Source organism: Toxotes jaculatrix, chromosome 15, assembly GCF_017976425.1.
Source record: "Toxotes jaculatrix isolate fToxJac2 chromosome 15, fToxJac2.pri, whole genome shotgun sequence".
NCBI classification, from domain to species: domain Eukaryota; kingdom Metazoa; phylum Chordata; class Actinopteri; family Toxotidae; genus Toxotes; species Toxotes jaculatrix.
In genome coordinates, this window is record NC_054408.1 from 18,980,260 (window position 1) to 18,997,230 (window position 16,971).

The window sequence follows — 16,971 nt, forward strand, 5'->3', positions numbered from 1 at the left end:
CTTCAGCCAAGTCAGAGCTTTCAGGCAAATTGAAAAGTGTTCAGTGATGTTTTCTCATCTCTGTCAGGATTTTTGAGATTTTTGTGTGTACAACATGCAGACAACTTAGTTTTCCTTCTGTGCACAGTCATTATGACACCATATCAGCCCAGTCTTTTCAGATACATTGTGAAATAGCTAAAAGGTGCTTTTTAATGCAGTTTTTGCTCAATTTCTGGAAAACGTTGACTACTAGAAAAGAGAAGGTTCTCAGGAGTTATGCAGTATAGAGCAGAAAAGCCTTAAGTTTTAAAGATGTCCAGATGGGTATATCTGCATGTTCAGATGTGCAAATTCAGGTTCGCACATCACATGTACAGTATATACAAACACACCTTTCATGAATGAAAAAAAATTCAGTATAGATTAATATGGTGTTATTATTACTTCTCTTTCAATTTCTCTCTCTACATTTCATATAGAGTTAAGATCGATCTGCATTGTTGTGAATGTTTATATCATTCAGTACTGTGTGTGTTTCTCATCTCATTCCACAATATAGGCCAACTTTATAACACGTTATTAATGTAGAAAGACCCGAGATTCATAGTTAGTGTTTTGTAGTTTTATTCACTGTAATGAAATACTTTGGGAGTGGTAGCAGGTCTTATTGTATGTGGTAGTGGAGGGCCTCAAAGTCCCAGCATTACCTGAACAGACAAGATGGAAGTGGCAGGATGTCTTGAAAAAGTGAGAAAAGTAGAAAAACAGGAGATGAGAAGGCAAAAGAGCAATGTAAAAATGAAGAGGACAAGATATAAAACATGTTGAGACTGGAACAGTATGACAGAGGAGACAATAGGAGAGAGGAGGTCAGGACTTTCATGAGATTAGAAGACATAGAAAATATAGGAAATATAGGAAAGAATCAAAAGACACCCTGGCCATCACTACCCCCCGACTGGAGCCAATCATCTGAAAGAGGAAGAGAGTGTGTGAGCGAGGCAGAAAGAGAAAGTGTCACTTTCATCCTATTACTGCTCCATCTAACCTGCCACTGCAGCCACCTGCTCCCACTGTCGCACAATCACACGCACTCACGCGCATACAAAACGTATATATTTTCATATTTAGCACATGCATACATCCTCTCTCTCTCACACACACACACAGGAGTGCACAGTTGGGAGGTGGCTGTGCTGCTCTTATGTGCTTATGCTCTTATGCTAAGTCCTGCTCCTGAGATTTCATAGAGAAATAAATAAATAATCCAGGATTCCACAAATAAAAACCCAGAAGAGATTTTCCTACCTAAGGCGCTGACATTATAAAAATGGCAGAGGGGGTGAAAATTTACCCTGCTCTCATCTTTGCTGTCTCCGTCCTCTCTCCCATCATCTCTATGTCTCTGTCAGGTAAATTGTGTCTCCTTTAACCCCTGCTTCTTTTCACTCTCCCATATTTCTCTCTCTCTCTCCCACTCTCTCAGTCTTCCTTGGAATTCACCTTTCTTTGTTCCCCCTAATCCTCAAAGGGGAACTTTTTTAAGTCGGGAAGTTTGGGGTAGAGAGAAGGAGTGAGACGCACAGATGGAGAGTGGGAGGGTAGAGGAAGAGGGATATACTATCTGGGTGGCAGGGAGTGGGCTTAGAGGTAACCAAATTATCTGGCTTCACTTTTTCGGCTCTCCTTCTCCTCATCCTTCTCTCTGTCCCTCTATATATGCCATCACCCCGACTCTTCCTTTCTCTCCGTCTCCCTGTCCCCTTATCAAGTCCCCACCTTGCACTTTCAAGGACAAGCTTAACTGTTAAGAACACTAAGGATTGGATAAACCTGTGTGTGTGTGTGCTTTTAAATGTATGTGTGATTTTGTGTCCATTCCATCTTTTATTTATTTATTTTACTGCATGGATAATATGTGTCTTTGTCATCTTCTGAATGTGTACTCAGTACTGTGCGCGCACACGTGGATATTGTGCATATGTGCGTACGTGTGTACACATGTGTTTTTGTGTGTGTTTCTCCTAGGGCTTTACAGAAGAGGCTAATCCTAGCCTCTCTGCTATCGCCTTACCTTCCTTCTTACTATCGTTTATTTATCCCCATCTCTCTCTCTCTCTCTCTCTCTCTCTCTCTCTCTCTCTCCCTTTCTCTCCCTCTCTCCCTTTCATTTCTATCCCTCACTTTCCTCCCTCTCTCTTCCTAAAATATATATGTGTATATAAGATATACACACACTTACAAAAATAGCTGCAATTTGAACTGGAAAAGTGCACAGCAAGATCATATTTCATTGTTCAGGATCAGAAATTGTTAACACAGGGGACTTAGTTCCCATTTAGGGACAAAAGTCAGTCCTCCCCAAAAGAAAACCATTCATAGGTGCTTTCACACCTAACTTGTTTCCAACCATTTCAAACAAACTGTGGAGCGTTTGCCCACTTAGTGCAGGATGTTTGGGCCGGTGGGAAATCTGTCAGTTGAACTCCGGTGTGGACTAAACAACCAGAGGCAGTGTCGGTCCAGTTCCAAGCTGGCTTCGGTGCAGTTCGTTTGTGGTCTCAAAACAAAACAAAACAAAACAAGCCAGCCACAGAAGTGTGTGAGAGTAGATATCTGATTTTAGCGTAAATTCAAAAGCTGAACTTTTACTAAATCCATTTGCTTATCATAAACTATTACAAATGTGACCTGCTCATCTAAATAAGCATGCATAGCCTAATTTCATACAAGGGGATTTATTAATCATGGAAACATGTACACATGGCACTGTGTGAATGCAATGAGTTTTTCCTGGTACGTCACAAAGTGAAAATTTGAGGTCAGAGGTGGGTTTTTCTTGCATCTCAGTGTGTACCAGTTTAAAACCAGTTTAAACATACACTGAACCAGAACTAAAATGCAGCGATGTAAAATTTTTGTGTCTGTGTGTGTATGTGTGTGTGTTTGTGTGTGCAGTGAGTTTGCTGGGATGCTACGTGCTTGATAACTTTTAAATGCCATTTAAAAAAAAGAGGAATTAATTTGATTGATAGGTCTGCGGACTGATATGCATACAAACACACAAACACGCACACACAAACCTAATATGCGGTCTCTTCCGTCGCCTCACAGACCTACACTAAATAAACAGGATATGCTTTGCATTAAGTAGTATTAATCGCTTTATTCATGGGAGACGCTCTAAGCTGCATGCTTTGGGGAAAATTGACCTTCTGTGGTCTTAATTGTACCAGAGGCTCAACAGCGCTGTGACATTTAACTGTGCTCCAGTCTTAATTCTTAGCTCTTTATTCTAGTGCTTTGCTGACATTTCAGTAGGAAGAGGGTTTGTGAATAAAGATGTTCGCTGCTTCTTTGGTGCTGTAAACAAATAAGCAAATTTGCCCATGGTTATTTTTATTCTTCCACTATCTTTCTCTGCCTCTGTTACAGTTTTGTGGGAGACTTTGGCTTTTGTTGTCTATCACCCTCACTCTTTTGGCTGCCTTTCTCTGTGCCTCTGAGATTTTACAACCCAACAGCGCAAAATGACTACAGTGGTGTATGTCTGCAGAGGTCTTGTGGGGTTGTTGATCAATAGCAATGACTCAGCGATTACTTTGCCAGGTGCTGAGATCTCGGGTTGTGAAACTTCACTTTCCGGCCCACACCTTTTACTGTGTTTTTATAAACACACACGCACAAATACCACCCACTTAGACAGATTTTTATTTTCCCAAAGATGGCTCACAATTCTACAAGCAGGTGAATCACAGTTCATTAGATTTTATTAAAAGCTAAGAGAAGAAAAAAAAACCCAAAACTAAGCATTTTTGTTAGAACTGAAATTTAAAATAAATCTGAAAGCAAATTATCACGTCCTTTTAACAAACCAGAAAAATGGAAATAGTTTAGGTCGCTGGTGAAAGTACAAGCCACAAGCTACCAGCCTGTGATGCTGATGCATATCTTATGGAGCAATGAACAATTCGCTTACTGTAGTTGACTTTTCTGAGAGCAACTGTCTCTTGTGTGGTCTGCACAGACTCATTAGAAGAATGATGAGCTATGGAAAGGGCTCATTAGAATAGCTGTGTGTGTGTGTGTGTGTGTGTGTGTGTGTGTGTGTGTGTGTGTGTGTGTGTGTGTGTGTGTGTGTGTGTGTGTGTGTGTGTGTGTGCAGAGGTGAACTTGTATGTGAATGTGAATAAGTACGTTCTTGTGAGTGTGCTTGTCGACTCTCTTTCCTTTAGTGCTACTTTGTTAAGAGGCTGTAGTAATTAGCTGGAGAAAATGGATGGCTTTTCACCAGCAGCTGCAATTACTGCTTTCTCTAGAATGAATGGATGGACGGATGGGAGGATGGCATACGGTATTAAATGAACAGATGGAGAGTTATAGAGAGAAGAATAAATAAAGACTGGGGTGCTGTGATGGAGGGCAGGGGTGAATGAATGGAAGGAAGTATGCGTGGTTGGTTAGAAGTGGGGGGAAGGAAAGATGGAGTGTGTGAGGAAGAACAGGATGAATGAGCGAGCTTGTTTTACCCTGTCCTCTTGTTTTGTTTTGTTTTGTTTTGTTTTGTTTTGTTTTGTTTTTTTATTGCTTGAGTGACAGTGGATGGCATCACAACTCATTCGCTTGTGGCCAGAAATGACGGAGAGGTTATGAAGGGTATAAGCCAAATTTCATATGAGTTTTGAAAGGAAATTTAAAAAAAAAAAAAAAGAAAAGAAATTACAAATCAACATTTTGTACTGAAACCGGTGTTAGATATCCCTCTGATGCCTTCCGAGCTGAATCATCGCTCACTTCACACAGGGGAGACAGGTGTAATATTTTTTCTCTCCCTCACTCGAGACTATGATGACATATTACTGATATCGTTTTGATTAACAGGGTGTATTAATCTTAAACACACAGAACGTGGGTGTGCAGGAGTGTGATTAAGTATGTGGTTGTGTATGCATGAATTTCCTTTTTTTTCCTGTGTGTGTGTGTGTGTGTGTGTGTGTGTGTGTGTGTGTGTGTGTGTGTGTGTGTGTATGTGTATGGATTTAAGTATTTTCTCCATCCCTGTGAAATAATAAGAGCATGCCTGGGGTGAAGTAATCACATGGAATGGCCTTCAACATGAGCTGGTGACAAAATCCAACTAATAGCACACAGCCAGGTGTTGTAATTTCCTAAAAACCTGAGGCAGTTTTTACACCGTGTGACATGCCTGAGTGAAAGCTGGAGGGCTTTTTGCTTTTTTCTTTAAAAAAAAAAAAAGAACTGTTATAAAGATGGTGGCTATTTCATTGTAAATGTGTTGTACATTTAAAGTTCTTTGCACTGTGCTTATAAACTGTATATATATATATATATATATATATATATATATATATATATATATATATATATATATATATATATATATATATATATATATATATATATATATATATATATATATATATGTGTGTGTGTGTATGAGCTGCTGTTTTCCCTGGTGTTTTAAGCCTAGATTGTCTAAGAGGGAGTCAAAAGGGCCCAGTGGTACTAGTCTAGAGGTTACTGCAAAGGAGGACAAACACCACTGTAAAAACTGTACACTCAGTCAGGACTACAAAATTATATTAAAATTATCTGAGAATTGATAAGAATTGATATGAAAAATATAAATTTTCATATGTAATAATTTTATCAGGGTTGACTGAGCCTACAGCCACAGGTTGGCCATGCACATTTGCTAAATAGCATCCAAAAGTTTATTTTATAGTGTCAAAATACATTTTGATGCTACTTATAAAATTTATAAAGAAAAAGAATACTGGTGAGAGTTTGGATCCTGGTCTTGTTTAACGGGGGATAATTGGGAGCAGGGAGGTTGTAGTAACGGGACAGTTCACATTTTAAGGTGGACAGTGTCTCAGTGGCACACTCTGGCTATAACCCTCCCCTCTTCTTCATAGTCAGTTTGTTCCGAAAACAGGAGTTTAATATCATACAGTATTTAAAGCCACACTTACAATGTGTGAATTCACCAGGGACACCATTTCCATTGTGAAAAGATCATCACTTGAATGGTTATTGTCTTTTGCTGTGTGCAGTCGCAGGCTTCCTCAGGTGGCCCTCATCCAAACACACCCAGATGCAACTGTATACACACACACGCACACACAGGCATTAGGCATTAGACATTAGGTATATCACACCCTGCAGTATAACACACACACACACACATAAACCGCAGTCTCTTCAGAGCTGTGTTTTAATTGAGTCAGCTCAAAGTGCTGGCTGAGCAGAACGATATGTCTGATACGGATTAGGACCAGCCTTCCCTTATTCATCGATTTCTACAGGGGTGGAAGGCTGGGTGGGGGGGCACAATGGAGGGAGGACAGAAAGGGAGCAAAATCTTTTTTTATTGATTAACGGAAGGAGAAAAGGACATTGGGAGTGAAAGAAAGACAGGGATTGAGAGTAAAAGAAATGTATGGGAGGAGGATGGTGGGTTATTGTAGAGGAAACCCTTCCCCTTTCTGTTAGGTTAACAGAAAAACCAAATCTGTGCAGTGACTGATTTTAGGCCGGGAGGGGGTAGCATGACAGCTGTGGAATGGAAGAGGGATGGAGGTAAATGAAAGAGCGCATGATGAAGAGAGAGTTAAGCGATTGATGGGTGGTAAGGAGAAAGGACAGTGGAGTAAGACAACATCAAGTATATAGGAGGAAAAAAGAGATTTTAACTAAGAGTAAGGGACGGAGATTTTACATTGCTCAGAGGAATCCTTTATTTCACTTAAGGAGAGTTGGTTAATGAAGGGAAGAGATGAGGTGTGGACAGGGAGCGGAAGAGAGATCGAGGAAGAGAGGTGAGAAAGAGTCTGATGGCGGGATGAAGAGAAAGAAGAGGGAGATGATAGAGTGTGGAGAGGAGAGAGGAGGAAAAAAAGAAAGAGACACTTAACATTTGGGCTAAGTAGCCTCATTGAGGCAGTGTGCATGTACCAAATACTCCATGTCGATCTAAATCCCTTTGAAATCCTTGACACAGCTCGAGTGATAAGGATGGGACGTATGAGCCATAATGTGTGTGTCTGTGTATCTGCCTAGAAAGAAGAAACCTGTAAGAAAGAGGGAGAAAGACAGAGAGTGTGTGTCAGTGCTGAAAGTGATGGGGTTGGTGTGTTTTATGGGTAAATTGAAGGGTCTGTTGAAAGGAGAGAGATGACCCCATCTTACAGTGTGTGCTCCTGTGTAAGCCTGTGTGTGTGTGTGTTTGTGACAGTTGTGGTGTGTGTGTCTGCTCCCTCTCCCTTCAGTATCAGTCTCTTCTGCTTGATTTCCGCGCTCCCCTCCTTTGCCTCTCCTCTGCTCGCTATGCCGTGAAATGGTTTTTCACTAGACCATTACCCCAACCAGTGTGCTACACTACTGCCACAGTCCTCTGTGAGTGAGAGCGAGTGTGTTTAAATTGCGTGCATGTGTGTGTGCCTGGAGAGAGAGAAGGGTGTGTATTTGGCTGTGTGCATGTGAACAGTAGCTGCACTTGAAAGATAAAGATTGTGCATGTTTTGTTTATGTGTGGGGGGAAAATGGATTGTGTGCACTTGTTGGTACGTGTGTGCTTGTCACTCTGAGTGTGTGTGCATGTGAGGGCAAAAAAAGAGTGTGTGTGTACAGTATGTCCCCGTGCAGCCTTAGCTGTCATAGTGTTTGCCCTGCACTGTACTCTTGTCACAGTTGTGAATGTGAAGAATCTACTACCAAACCAGGGAATCTTCTAGCTCTGGCTGAGTGGGTTTTTTGGGATTGTCAAATTTTCAGCTATAAGCATCTTTCACTGGAACCATATGTATTTTGTTACCTTGGCCTAAAAAGTTTTTCACAGAACACAAAACAAGTGCACACACAAGCCAGATTCACTGTAATTATGTCGTATTTGAATATAGCATGAGATGCTCAGTGCTATGTGATTTGTGTGCTGCACAGCCCGGGCTTCTTGTGAATCAAACACTATTATTATTATTATTATTATATTTATTCCAAACTGTTGATGTTGCTGAATCTATAAACAAAACTCAAACAAAGCTGTACCACAGAGGCACACTCAGAGAGGTGTACACACATAATGATATGTCAGGAGAAAGTATTCTTAATAAAAAAAAGCTTTTTTTGATGTTATTAACTTATATCAGGTCATATTTACCACGCCTCCAACACCCTCACTGAACTTCGTTGTGCTTGTGCATGTGTGCGATTAGTGGTCAGATAAAGTTAATTTTGTTTTGCCCTCCATAGACTTCCTGACTTCATACGCACACATGCACGTTCATTATATGTTCATCTGTTTGTGTTTACCCAGCATGTGGCATCACACAGTAATCTGCTCTTGATCCACGTGTATGGAAACAAACAAAGACTCACACATTTGAGCAGACGAGCACCAAATCACATATTCACTATCTGTCTGTACTGGAACACCTTCCTGGCTCAGGATCCACTGCTTTTCAAAAGATAAGGCTGGAAATACTGCATATATTTTTTTCCTTATTGAGAACAAATCACTTGAAAAGACCAAAACCTACAGTGAATTGATCCAGCTAACAAGTATTGCCCCTGTAGCCCTGTGGCTGATGTATTTTATTCTTCAGTGAGCTCCGCTGTTGTCCAAAAATTATGAAAACGCATAAATGAGCCACAAAGCTGCACTGGGACATGTTTCTTCATTACCGTTACCATTACATGGGCACTGTGGTTTAATTCAATGCCACATAGAGGCTCCACGGAGACAGAAATGTGTATTTATCCACAGCTAAAAATAGTGCCCAACAAATGCACTCTGTGCTCTGAGAGCCACACACGAGGTAGGGGATGTTATACTAAGGCATCGGTTCTGCTCTTGCCATGGGATTTCTTGACAATATAAATATATAGAATAACGCCAGCCTTATCCCTTAAAGACAGTTCTGCTTTCTCTTTGACACCTGCCTCCTTCTTTCATTCATTTTCCCTTCAGCCCTCCATTCATGACTCATCAATGTTTTTTCTTCACCCCCTTAAAGCCACTTTCTGCTGTTATCCTACACATTATCATAACAGTGTAGGCCACTTGCATAGTCTACAGCGTAGGCTCTACGTCATACGCAGAAGTATTAACCGGCTTTTAGTCATCTCTCTCACCTCTCAGTCACCACCAGATGCTGCACCATCCCCCCATCTCTCACCTCTCTCGCTTCCTCCAGTTCCCTTTTTTAACATCTTGTTTAAATCGTGTCGCTATGTTCCCTTCAGCTCCCCACTCTGTCGTCTCCGTCTTCACCCCATTCACTCCCTTGTTTTATAATTCACCTCTCATCTCTTCTCTCCCCCTGCCACTTCTCAATGGCTTCGTAATGTCCCTCCTCCGTTCTATATCTCCCTCTCCAGCTCTCTCTAACTCATTTACTTCTCGTTCCCTCTACCTCTCCTTCCTCCTTTCTTTTCCATCTAATGCCTTTCATTCTTTCGCTCCACCTCTCTGTTCCCTCCTAATTTCCCTATGTCTCTCTACCTGAGATATTGAAGCTATAAAGACAGGTGTTCAAAAGAAAGCAGGACTAGCAAATCTGTTTTATGTGCCTCCTGGCATCATTCCCTGGAATGCAGAGAGAAGAGGAGAGAGGCAGAGAGCAAAGAAAAGCCGTGGTCTGTAATATCTAATTCTCAGCACCTTCCGCACTGACAGCACTACCTTGAGTCAAAGAGAGAAGAAGAGGCAAGTTTTCTAAAAATCCCTCAACCTTTTGTCTTCACCACTTGGGACATACTCATGCACTTTCCCCTCCTTTCATTATGTTCTTTTGGATCTAATATCACTCTTAAGCTCTTTTTTTTTCCCCAGTATGTGGGAACAAGACGTACACCCTACTTTTAAAGGGCATTATGGCAAAAATGTGCAATGACACACAGCAATGACCTGTTTGAAGGTACAACAGTGTACTTTAAAAATAGTTATGTGTGTTATAGGGATGTGTATTATCAAAAAAGCATCATTTTACAGAGGCAGTGGTGTGATAGACTAAATTTGATGGGCTGTTTTCAGAGACTCAGCGTTACATAGACCCTGGAGGGACTGTGCAATGCTGCAAAGAAGTATTACTTTTATTAGTAGAGTTCAGCATTTGTCCAGTTATGGCAGTCAGCCTGAGTCATGTCCCACTCTGTCACCCTACTTTATATATTAAAATGAGTCTCATTTACAATATTAAGTGTGTCCCACAAAGAAAATGGCTTGTGTATTTGTGTGTATTAATGGAGCTTGTTGAGGTTCTCGTTTGGGGTTTACTCAGCTTCTTTAAGGAGTACCCCAGCAGCCGGAATCTCCCTACTGAATAGACTGGGATAATCTCTGCGAGAGAGCCTGTGTGTGTGTGTGTGTGTGTGTGTGTGTGTGTGTGTGTGTGTGTGTGTGTGTGTGTGTGTGTGTGTGTGTGTGTGTGTGTGTGTGTGTGTGTATGGGTAGAAAAAAAAAAGAGCGGAATGGGAAAAAGTGGAGTAAGAGAAAACTAGATGTGAGGGTGAGAGAGAGAGAAGCAGTGAGATGAAGAGTAAGAGAGGACGCACAAGAGATTGAACTGTCAGCAGCTTGACTTAATCTTTTTTTTTTTCCCTCAAGATGGAGATGAGACGTGACTGTGTATGTGCGACTCTGTTTGTGTGTGTGTATTTGAGCGAGACGACTCCATCCTGTTTTGAAGTAACCTAATCTAGGATGGAGACCCCCACCAAAAAAAAAAACCCTCAGAAGACCGAAACTCTAACTCTAAATCCCTAATAACTAGCCCTTGTCAATCCTAAATTACCCCTGTATCACAAACACACACACACATAACACAGAAAACGACGGCCTTATGCGTGCTCAATTCACGCTTAGGCTCACAGCTTTTCAGTTTAATAGTATCTAAAGCAGGCAAATATATAACTTAGGCTACTTTACTTGAAAATATCAAAACATTTGGAATAAGTTCACCCACAAACTAACCAGCTGTCTGTCTTTACCAGATTCCAGGCAGAGGGACAGATCCTCGATTGGCACCACGTTACGAAGAGGTGGAACGTCAGTATGCCTCCTTACCAAGGTACTGCTTTTTCTCCTTCCCTTTTATAAGAATATCAAAAAGTATTAAATGTCTTCTCTTCTCTTTTCCTCTCCTCTTTGAAACATATAATTAAATAGTCTGTATGTCTTTCCGTGTGTCTCTGGAGGCCTCAGTCTCAGCCAGGAACTCACCCTATCCTCTCCCTGGGGAAGACACATTCATACAGGGGTTGAAAACTGATCCCTGACTCCTGAATCTGCTCCCCCACCAAAACTTACCTTGGCTCATGCACGTGCAGTAGTTTCAAAGTCATCATGACTGTCTTTATGTGGTGTTTTTTTTTTTTTGTTTTTTTTTTTTGGTCTCCAACTTCAAATGTCAGCCATTATACTGAGGCTGCACATTTCACTGAAGTGTTTTAATTTTGGCAACATTTTTTTCTTAGTTTTAGGAAAAATTGAAGAACAATCTCAAGCACCTCACTCTCCAACCCATGTTGTGTACATTGTTACAGGATAAAGAACTTATCATGAATATTGGCATTAGCGCATGTATTGCTGCTTGTTTTCTGCATTTCAAATCAGCAGCTACATGAACTAAAGTCACTTAGGCACTGATTTGTTTTTTTTTTTACTGAAATAACTGTTGTAAATGCCCTGCAATATTTGTCAGTTTCCTCCTAGTTTATATTATTTATATTATTTGCCCAACATTTGGCAATGTTGGGCAAATTTTCTGTCTTTATATCTAAGACTGAATAGTTTTTTTCAGAGAGTTGAAAAGTCAGGAGGCAGGTGAGTGGAGGACACAGAAGAGACAGCTCTGGTCAGATTTGACAGTCAAGCAGGGAAGCATAACCATTCAACTATCTCTGTGCACCATGTGTTTGCCTATTGCCCAGTGCATTTTGTTGTTTTCCTCCCTGGACAGCATGAAATATCACTAACATTAGCCAACACAAGAACAATAACAGCTTCCTGAGCATACCAATCAATTGCTGAAGGATTCTTTCCATGTGTTTCTCATGATGGGTTTTCTGATGTAGTCAGATAAATATTCTGTCCCTGAGTGGCCACCGTTATATATACGTTTCTGTAAAATTTCCTTGAAGGCGCAGCTGTTCACTGACCATTTAAACGTATTAACGTCAACACAAAACACAATCCAAAACATACCATATTCTCCAGCCATCATCGGTAACTCCCAGTTTTTCAGCATCTCATTTTTCATTTCCGACATGAAAAGCCTCAACTTTAATTTCCTTCTCTTTCTTCACTTTCACCCTCTTTACATCTTTTCCTGTACTCTTCTCCTCTCTTAATTCCTTCTCCTCTTTCCCCCTTTTCTTCTCTGTGATATCTTACTCTTGTCCACATTTCCTTTTTTTTTCCAGTGAAAGTAATTTACTACCTTCTTCTCACCTCATTTTGTTTTGTTTCTGACTACTTACACCTCAGCAGACCAACAAGCCAACAACAAATGTTTGTTTGTGTGTGCATTTGAGTGTGTGTGTGTGTGTGTGTGTGTGTGTGTGTGTGTGTGTGTGTGTGTGTGTGTGTGTGTGTGTGTGTGTGAGAGAGAGAGAGAGAGAGAGAGAGAGAGAGAGTGAGGAAGTCAGTAAGTGGAATGACAGACAGAAGTTTTGAGCGTTAGAAAGTTTATAGCCAGGTTCCCACCCCTGTTAAAATGGTGAAGGATGGCTATTTCACACCTCTTTCATGTGTGTGTGTGTGTGTGTGTGTGTGTGTGTGTGTGTGTGTGTAAGAGAGAGAGAGAGTATGCCTGTGTGTGGGTGATGACTTTGGCAGATGGGAGCGAGAACAGTGATGATAGTTTTGAGGTCTGGCTGTGGTATCTGAAAAGCCTTGGGAAATTGGACACACACACTCTCACATACAGTACACCCCGTCTCTGTTTCCACTTTCAGACATGCACTGTAATCCGTAAATGCTGTGCCAATTTTACATGTAGACCTCATGTTTTAAAAAGGCCCCGAGTCATTTTTCCATAAAAGTCACTGACAATCTGCCCACTTACGACCTGGTAACAGTTCTGAAACATTTTCTTCACGGCTGAAGTCTGATTTAAAACAGTCATGTCACCAATAATACAGTTTTCTTACATATGACATTTTTGTGTACACCATCCAAGTGAAGACTAGGGGGTGTTGCTTTAAAGACTAGAACTATCAAGCAGCAGATTTGACTCTGAGGAGACAATTTCCCATATTACAAGAGCTAAATTATTTTTGTAAAATAAACAAATAAATAAATATATAGCTGGAAACTGGATGCCAAATGCGATGTGAGCATTGCACTTAGTTCCATAACAGCCTCTCATATTTGAAGAGAGTCAACATGAAAGTTTTCCACAATGAGCACACCAATCTGAAAGCCAAAAAGCTGTTATTAAATACATAGATTAACCCAGAAATGTTTTCCTTTTCAGAGATTTAATGTCTCTCCTTCTGTCGTTTATTTAGCTTTCTCCCTGCCTCTTCATCACTGCCTATGCTCCTTCTCCTGCTGTCAATTATTTCTAGAGATATTTCAGGGACTAAAGAGTCAGAGAAGAGATCATGTTTGGAAACCGCATCCAGGCTGTTGACCTTATGAAAACATATTATTTCACCACTCACTCGGAAATAGCTGGCAGGCAGTGTGTATCTAGTGTCTGCATGCCGGTATACCTGTATGCGTGAGTGGGTGGGACGATGTTTGTGTATTTGCTTGTGTGTATTTGTGAGTTTGTGTTTCTACTATTTCCAAGTGAGTCCAGAAATAGCTGTGGGGCTGCTTAGTCAGGTACTGTATGTTTGACTCAAAATCAGTTAACTGGAGCACTGGGTGTGCTGTGTGAGTGTGAGACGAGACGAGATTTTGATGGCTCTAAAATTAAAACATGACCCAGCAGCAGTGGATGATGTTTGCCTGCCTAAAGCAGAAACACTTTACTTAACATACTGTCAGCAAATGTCACCACATGAAATAGAGAGGAGTCTTTTGAGGGTATATTGTATATTTTGCTTCTCCATAAAATTATTCAGTGTTTTGGAAAGTAGACGTATTAGAACACGAAACACAGACACCGAAGTCATTTTTTGCCAGAGTAATTAAATGTGATTTTAAATGCTGTACTCCTGAATCTAAAATAATCTTACACATAAAACCATGTTGGATGTTATCAAATGATAAATATTAATGCATATTATTTGATCCAGCGTTTTTTTTTCTCCAGGTGATTTTAGTCTATCAGCAACTTGTAACCCATTCAAACATTCAGTACTTCACTTGCTCATATATTCTGTGCTTAATGATCTCTGCTCAAAATTCAGAAAATAGCACCCTTAACTCTCGTACTCTTTTAAAGTATTTTTCTTAAGAGCTGAGTTTTCATGGAACAGGAAAGTTGACAACGCGGAAAAGGAAAGAGGGGAAGACACAACTCTGCATGTCTTTTCACTCCAAATCCCCCGAATCCCTCCTCTCGCTACCATCTTCTTGAAATGACCTCTCCACCCCACCCCACCCCCGATCCTCCACATCTCACCTTCGTCTCTGTACTTCACCATTTTCCTTCCATCTCCCCTTCCATCTCACTGTCCCTCAGTGGTGGTATTATACCGAAACAAAGAACCCAGATGAGAGTGAGAGAGCGTCCCTGTACCTCCACCCATGTGACAAACAATTTGAATTTTAAATAATGAAAGACATTTATGCTGGTGTGTTTAGGACTAAGATTGGAATTTATTCATATGTGTTATAAGAACAAGTATATGAAACTACACTCTGCACCCTTTTCATTTCATTAGATAAGAGTGGAAATAGACCTGAAAAAAAGAAAGAGAGAAGAGTGTATGAAAAAATATTTCTGGCCAGAATCAAACTCAGGAAGTTGTGGTTACATGACATGCAACCACTCTCCAAGTCTTGGTTAATGTTTGAGAATGAATGTACATCTGTTTGAAATAACTTCAGTGATTTGTATGCATACATGTCCATTACTATGGGTGGATATGCACCTGTGTGTGTGAGTTTCAGTCATTCTGGGGTCAGTAGATGGCTATCAGAGTGTGTGTATAGTCAGTGTGAGCAGGTTGCGCTCCTACCATGTGTGTGCCATTACTGACCCATTTGCACATTCCCTCTCTCTCTCTCTCTGTCTCACATACACATGTAGACATGTTTGTTTTCTCCCGTTGTTTCATATTAAAAACAAAGTCAAAGGAAACAAAAAAAGGGAAAAAATAAAAGAATAAAATAAAGTTTAAAGATTTCGTACCAGGCTCATCTTTACAGTCAACAGTGTTAAGTTATGATAGATTTATTGACCATAAAAATATCATTAAGAAAGAAAGAAAGGACGGAAGGAAGGCAGGAAACTAACTTGGTAGCTGAAAAAATGAGAGGTCAGTAACCACCATAATGAGAAGTAATGGCAATTGGAGTGCTATAACCCACCCACTCATATCCATAAACGAATAAACCACCCGCCCACCCTGTGCGTTTTATGGTTCTTCCATCAGCCCATACTTCTGTTGATGACTGTTTCTGAAGACCTCATGCTTGTGGATGTGAGTTTTAAAGCACATAAGACTGGACTTAATCAACTTTGATCAAAGACATGACTGTTTCTGCTGATAACAGCTATCTGTTGTTCAAAACACAGCCTTGACCCAATTTGATTAGTCAAACACCCTTTCCCATTTGTCCTTGTTATTACTCTTATTGGATTTAAAGAGCCAATCAGAATTCTTGTAGAGGTTTCTGGGAAGGCTGTCACTTCCTCATTATAATGATAATTAGATGATTAGTAATTAGAAAGCAGATGTCATACTGCGTCTTGCACTCCGTCTGTATGTCTCTTTTAGTCGTTAGTTAGTAGTTAGTTTATTTCCTCATTCATTTCCCTCCACTTTCTGCTTTTCTTCCTTTTTCTCTTGCTCTGCTCCTCCTCCTCTCCTTCTCTTTCTCTCTGAACTCGGGGTGAAAAGGACATTGTTGAATATCATTTCACTCTGCTGGGGAGGGAAATGAAATGGCCATGCCTCTCACTTCTCTTTCTGCCTCTCTTCCCTCCATCTCTCTTGAGAAGACCTCCCAACCAGGCCTGAGAGTTTCCCAGACCACTTTACAACTTGCTGCACAAACCACCCCATTGTCCAGTTGTTTTTCTGTGTGTCTCTGGACTCATCGAGACTCTGCTTGTTTGTTAGCCATGTAGGGGATCTCAAGAAAGACCCTGCCTCTCACAGACTACCTCCCCTCCTCCCGTTTCTCCTTTTCTCTCTCTCTCTCTCTTGACCCTGTCTTGTTCCTTGCTTCTAGTGTTTCGAGTGTGTTCACCCATTGGTGCTTTAAAGAGTCCTGGTCACAGCTTTGATCTTGATCGTGGACTCTAAAATGTTGGGTTACAACCCATAATGTGTTGCAGAACCCACGGGTCCCGGCATGACAAGAGTATGATATGCTTTCATATGCCTGGACCCTGAGGTGAGGGAAGAAATTTTCCCTTCAGGTCCCAGCCGGTGAATGTCTAACAGGTTTTTGGGTATCCTGGAGTTAAACTGGTGTTAAGTGATACTGTGCTCATGTGGAGTCAAGGAGGTCTAGTACAAGTTGTGAAATTTAAACACATAAATGTTACATTGTGGCAGAGTAATACCCAGGTATTGAAGGTTTATACTCAGTAGTTACCAAAGGAGACAGAGCGTTTTTCATGGTACATATAAAGTCAGAATCCACCATTTATTTCAATTGATTATTCATTCAATACCTATTTGAAAACTGGTATCACGTCTTCCTCTCTGTTTTAAATTTGACCTTTTTTCAGGGGAGACAATAGTTTGCATATAAATTACAGCAGTTAATCATGCGATGTGTGGGAAATAGATTAAGGGATTATATGTTGTTATTTACTTCTGTCTGAAGAACAAGAA

General features: G+C 40.7%; 1 protein-coding gene across 7 annotated transcripts in view; it reads left to right on the forward strand.

The window, feature by feature from the left end:
* Positions 1-16,971, forward strand: part of pard3bb (par-3 family cell polarity regulator beta b) — a 185,001-nt gene that overhangs the window by 154,714 nt on the left and 13,316 nt on the right. For all 7 annotated transcript variants that reach the window (XM_041057217.1, XM_041057219.1, XM_041057218.1 and 4 more), the window contains exon 24: positions 10,996-11,072. In XM_041057217.1, the coding sequence (XP_040913151.1) occupies positions 10,996-11,072 (77 nt within the window). The remainder of the gene's footprint in view (positions 1-10,995; positions 11,073-16,971) is intronic.